The sequence below is a fragment of the Arvicola amphibius genome, chromosome 9, assembly GCF_903992535.2.
Source record: "Arvicola amphibius chromosome 9, mArvAmp1.2, whole genome shotgun sequence".
Classification (NCBI taxonomy): Eukaryota; Metazoa; Chordata; class Mammalia; order Rodentia; family Cricetidae; genus Arvicola; species Arvicola amphibius.
In genome coordinates, this window is record NC_052055.2 from 35,569,492 (window position 1) to 35,575,491 (window position 6,000).

At 48.1% G+C, this 6,000-nt stretch overlaps 2 protein-coding genes across 2 annotated transcripts in view; both read right to left on the reverse strand.

Moving 5' to 3' along the window:
• Nucleotides 1-4,190, reverse strand: part of LOC119822419 (zinc finger protein 250) — a 30,600-nt gene extending 26,410 nt beyond the window's left edge. The window contains exon 1 of the mRNA XM_038341709.1: nucleotides 4,130-4,190. The gene's annotated coding sequence lies outside the window, so the exon portion shown is untranslated. The remainder of the gene's footprint in view (nucleotides 1-4,129) is intronic.
• On the reverse strand, nucleotides 1,438-5,581 carry Znf16 (zinc finger protein 16). Its single transcript, XM_038341713.2, is given in 4 exon segments — nucleotides 1,438-3,944; nucleotides 3,947-4,283; nucleotides 4,358-4,471; nucleotides 5,555-5,581. Coding segments are annotated over 4 exon segments (1,854 nt in total). The 3' UTR covers nucleotides 1,438-2,568.
• Between the last annotated feature and the right edge of the window lie 419 nt (nucleotides 5,582-6,000).

Here is a 6,000-nt window from a genome sequence, read left to right on the forward strand (position 1 = left end):
CTGCTGAGTGCTCTGCTGAGAGATCCTAGAAGGTATGGAGCCCTTCTAATGAGGCATAGACCCAGCACTTAGATTTTGCTTTCTAAAATATCTTGTTCACAACATGGATGAGGGATTCCAGGGGAAAGGGCTCACTGCACAACCGGGGAAAGGAACATACAGGATGAGCTTGGACTAGCCTGCAATGCCAGAAAGCAAAGGAAAGGCTAAGGGATAACAACATGTGCAAAGGACCCTGAAGTAGTATGAAGGACATGGTTTTACGGGTCAAATGTGGGACCATCTGAGTATCACAGTCCACAATGAGAACTACCGACTGGAGCTCATTAGACAAACAGGAACCAGTGAACCCGTACTAAATAAACTGGCAAGTCATGGGGAAGGTGAAACTCTTTCCTTGGCAGTGGAGTTAGAAGAGTCATGAAGAGACACAAGGCAGATACTGAAGAGAAACAGACTGTCTACAGTAGCTGAGAAGGAAAACGGTAACTTCACATGCAGAAACCTGCAAGTTCATTTTATCAGTTTATTTATATTTATTTGTGAGACAAGAGTTGTGCTGGCTAGTTTTATGTCAACTAGAGACAAGCTAGAGTCAGGAGAGGAGGGAGTCTCAATGAAAAACAAAAAGCCTCTATACAATCAGGCTATAGGCAAGCCTGCAGGGTGTTTTCTTAGTGATTGATATGGGAGGCCCTAGCCCATTGTGGATGGGGCCACTCCTAGGTTGGTGGTCCCAGGTTCTAAAAGAAAGAAGGCTGAGCAAGCCAGTAAGCAGCACTCCTCTATGGCCTCTGCATCACCTGCTTCCAGGTTTCTGCCATTTGAGTTCCTGCCGTGACTTCCTTCAGTGATGGACTTCAATGGTGGATGTGGAAGTGTAAGCCAAATAAATCCTTTTCTCCCCAACCTGCTTTTGGTCATGGCGTTTCATCATAGCAAGAGTAACCCTAACTAGGACAGCCCCACTGTTCTCAGGCAAACTGTAGACCAGCCTAGCCTTGAACTCACAGAGATGGCTTGCCTCTGCCTCCCAAGTGCTGGGATTAAAGGCGTGCGCCACCACTGCCTGGCTCCTGTGACACTCTTGTGTCTACCTCATAGCTGGTTTCTAGGGATCTCTCTGGGGATGGATACATTGTATTCAAGCTTTCTCCCGTTCACAGCACAGAGGCACAGCTCTGGGAGAATGAAGATGTTAGTGACTCGTACCCTGTGTGTGTGTGTGTACCCAGAAAGTGTTGTGTCTTGGGCAGACCAAATATCCAGGATCATCCTAGCATCCAGTTGGTTTGGGGTTTCAGCAGCAGGTGTATGCAAGGGGGCACAATAAAGAAACTGCCAACGTGACAGCTCCATTATTAGGGGTAAGGATTTTATTGTGCGTGAGAGAGAGAAAATATCCAGAGGCATCTGGAGGAGTCCAGAACAGAGAGAAAGAGAATGCAGCAGCCTGGACACGGCCAGTGTTAGGGCAGAGGGAGAGAACAGTGGAGGGAGAGAGAGAAAGAGAGAGAGAGAGAGAGAGAGAGAGAGAGAGAGAGAGAGAGAGAGAGAGGACAGAGCATAGGAGGAGAGAATAGTGAGAACATCAGGAATGGGGAGTGTAAGAGAGCTGGTCTCTGAAGTGTAGAACAACCACTAACTGAGTAGGGAGGGAGGGAGCCAGGCCTTTGATCTGCAGCCACAGGTACTTGTCTCTGAGAGCCATATGTCCCTTCTGCCAGAGGTAAGGGAAGTAGCTCCTTTTGGCAGATGGGAAAGGGTTTCACAAGTTCCCGAGGAAGCTAGCTTTTCTCCAAGCACCAGAAGTCCTATAGTCCAGTGAGCTCATTTCTGGGTATCTGGGCTGCCTGAGACAGAACAGAATGCACTCCGAAAACGATGGTGAGCACACATGTGGAAAGATGGCCTGGAGGCCTGCGGGGGACGAGAGCGCTATGAAGAGAGCTGCTTCTGGGTCCTGCTCCATGAGACCTGAAGCCGGAGCCTGGGCCTGAGGCACAGCAGAGCAGAGGAGGAGGAGGAGGAGGAGGAGGAGAAGGAGGAGGAGGCGGCAGCGGCGGCTAAGCTGACTGTAGATCTGGTTAAAGTACAGGATGGGAGGGAAAGGACGTGGAGCAACACCGCCAGAGAAGATGGCAACTGGACCCTCACGTTCCGTTGTAAACAAAATATCAGTAGTAAATACCAAATCAGAATTTATCCCCTACGACTAAATGCTAGATGAAAGAATTACTGAGGTTCTTTCCAGCCAAAGGTCACATGACCTATTTCCATACCTTTAGATTACAGCAATAAGCTGTGAACATGGATGTCTTGTCATGTCTTTCTTCTAGCCAGCACGAGTCTGTTTTCAAACCAGAAAGACAACAGAATGCAGAGAGAGGTCCCAAGTTGGTAGCAATAGCAAAAGGGACCCCTGTAGGGTGTTCCAAAGGGGGGCTCCAGGTTTTGTGGCAGCTGGGCATAAAAAACAGTGAGCCTGGCTTCAAGTCTAGGAAGGGGAAGGCTGAAACAAGGGCCAGAAGAATACGAGGCTCAGCTTTCTTCCTCCCAGCCTCCAGGCTACTCCTTTGTATGAATTAACTGGTGTTTAACCAGCTTGGACCGCTGGCTGAAAGTCTTCCCGCAAGCCGAGCAGTCATAGGGCTTCACGCCAGTGTGCAGGCTGAGGTGCTGGATGAGGACTGACCGCTGGCCGAAGGCTTTCCCACACTTGCAGCACTGATAGGGCCTCTCTCCAGTGTGGATTATCTGGTGTTGAATGAGATGTGAGCTCTGGCTAAAGCCCTTCCCACATTCAACACACGTGTAGGGCTTCTCCCCAGTGTGGACTTTCTGGTGGTGGATAAGATTAGAGCTCCGGTTGAAGGCTTTGCCACACTGGTTACATTCGTGCGGCTTTAACCCGTTGTGGGTCCTCTGGTGCTGAAGGAGGGTGGAGCTCTGGCTGAAGGTTTTCCCACACTCAGTACATTCATAAGGTTTCTCTCCAGTGTGGACTCGATGGTGAAGGATGAGGTTGGAACTCCGGCTGAAGGTCTTTCCACACTCATGGCACTCGTAGGGCTTGTCTCCAGTGTGCACACCTTGATGCTGGACCAGGGCTGAGCTGTGCCGGAAGGCCTTCCCACAGATGCTGCATCTGTACGGCTTCTCGCCGGTGTGAATGAGTTGGTGCTTCCTGAGCACAGAGCTGTAACTAAAGGTTCTCCCGCACTCACCGCACACGTGAGGCTTCTCTCCAGTGTGGATTCTCCGGTGCTGGGTAAGGCTGGAGCTCTGGCTGAAGGCCTTCCCACAGTCTCTGCACGGGTAAGGCTTCTCTCCGGTGTGGACCCTCTGATGCTTGATGAGGTTCGAGACGCGGCTGAATGACTTGCCACAGTCATTACACTCATAAGACTTCTCTCCGGTGTGAACCCTCTGATGCTTCCGGAGGTGTGCACTCTGGCTAAAGGCTTTCCCACACTCACTGCACTCGAAAGACTTCTCACCAGTGTGACTCCTGTGGTGTTTAATGAGGTTTGAGCTCCGCCTGAAGGCTTTCCCACACCAGTTGCATATGTACGGCTTTTCTTCAGAATGGATTCTTTGATGTTGGATGAGGTTTGAGTTCCACCTAAAAGCCTTTCCACATTCGCTGCATTCATAAGGCTTCTCAATCACAGGAGACTTTTGGTGTTTAAGGCTTGAGTTCTGGCTGAAGGTTTTCATATTTAGGTAAGGTTGCCAGTGGTTTTTAAGAACAGAGTTCTGGCTAATAGATTTCCCACATTCTGAACACATGAAAGATTTCTCTCCAATGCTGGCTCTCTGATGCTGAACAAGGCCAAGGTTTCCTCTGAATGTTTTCCCACACCCAGTACATATGAAAGGGCTCTCAAGTGTAGGAAGCCCCTCCTGGCCAGTCAGGTCTCTACTGTGCTGTTAGTTCTCTGGAGTGAGTGTGGATGTGGCCTCTCTTCTGCAGAGATTCCCTGACACACTAATGGACTTGGGCTCAAACTGAAGTTTTTGTCAAAACCATTACAAATCAGACCTTTCTCCCCTAAGGGGCCCTTAAGAAACACGGTCACTGGTGTGCCGTCTCCCTCCCAGTAGAGGGGCTGTACCAGGCTCTCACCTTCAGAGACATTCCAGCTTCTTCCTAACACTTCATCACAGCGCCCTCCAAGCTTTGGAGACCGAGAAACATCATCAACACAGCCGTTTGGCACTGCTGTCTGTGATTTGTCAGAAACGTGCTCCTGGGAATACAACGTCTCCTCTACTGGAATCTGAAACAAGAAATACCAAGTCAAAGGAGACGGACTGGCACAAGAAAACAGAGCGACAGATCTACTAGCCTCACTTCTATGGAGGAAGTAATGGGAGCAGGGAACCCAGAGCTTGTGGATGGACTAGGAGAGCTCTTCGGTGATGCAGCCACATTGGACTGAAGTTCAGCAAGAACTACCTGTCCTCTCTAGGACACCATACATCAAGGATGCACTTAGAGTTTGCCCATTGGCTCAGGACAAGATTCTGAGCATCCCTCAGCTCCCCCTTCTGTTCACATCCAGCAAATACTGTTGGCTCTATCTAAAAGTAAAGTAAAATGTAATATTATTTACTATATATTTATATATAACATTATATATTGTATATATTTAAAACACCATAATATTTACAAATAATATAAGTATGTTAATATATATATAGAAAAATTTATAGAATTTATATAAATAAAATAAAGACATAACATTTTTTAAAAAGCACCCAAACCCAAGTGCTCCTCACCTTTCCCCCATGTAAAAGGAAAAACCAGCCGGGCGGTGGTGGCGCACGCCTTTAATCCCAGCACTCGGGAGGCAGGGGCAGGCGGATCTCTGAGTTCGAGGCCAGTCTGGTCTACAAGAGCTAGTTCCAGGACAGGCTCTAGAAACTACAGGGAAACCCTGTCTCGAAAAGCCAAAAAAAAAAAAAAAAAAAAAATGAAAAACCACAGGTACACACACATTTTTAAAACATTTGCCATGTGTGCGCGCATCATGATGCACATGTGGTGGACAGAGGACAACTCATTGGGTCGGTTCTTTCCTTCCACCTTGTTGGCTTCAGGGATCAAATTCAGGTCATTGCGCTTGGTGGCAAAAACCCTTACCTACCAAGTCATCTAGTTTGTATTATACTGTCATACTTATTCCTGTTTTCTTCCCCAGAACAGTCTTTTAAAAAATTATTTATTCATGTATTTTATGTATATGAGTGCTGCTTTTTCATGTACCCCAGAAGAAGGAATCTGATCCCATTACAGATGGATGTGAGACACCATATGGTAGCTGGGAATTGAACTCAGAATCTCCGGAAGAGCGGTCAAGTGCTCTTAACCACTGAGCCATCTCTCCAGCCCAGAATGCAGTCTTCTATGTGGTCAGTGTCAGCTAATGGAATGTAGACTTAGTCTCAGACTTTGCCACATGGAGAGGTCATACCCTGCTGCAGGTGTGGAGATGCTCATTAATCTTAATGCAGTTTTAACTGGCTCTGAGCTGTGGGACTGGCCCACCTGGAACACTCCATATGGCTCCCCCATTGGATGCCCTGGGACTGGAGTTACAGGCACCTATGAGCTGCCTGATGTGGGTGCTGGAAACCAAACCCTGGTGTTCTTGCCACTGAGTTTTCTCCAGCCTCTATATATGTTATTTTTAAAACAGCCTTTAAGCACTAGGGATGTAGCTCAGTGGGAGACACTTGTTTAGCAAGCACAGGGCCCCTTTCCATCTCAAGCGTCGCAATAGAAAACTGCACGGTGTGTGTCAGGCCCATAATCCTCGTACTTGGAGGCTGATGCAGGAGCTGTCGCACACTCAAGGGTAAAGTGATCTATACAGTGAGTGAAGGCAAGCCTGGGTGACAGGGTGAGACCCTGCCTTAGAGAACCACAAATAAACCCACAAACTTCCCACAACCCTTAAAAAAATCCAAGTCCAATCTCAGCTTACAGGCCAT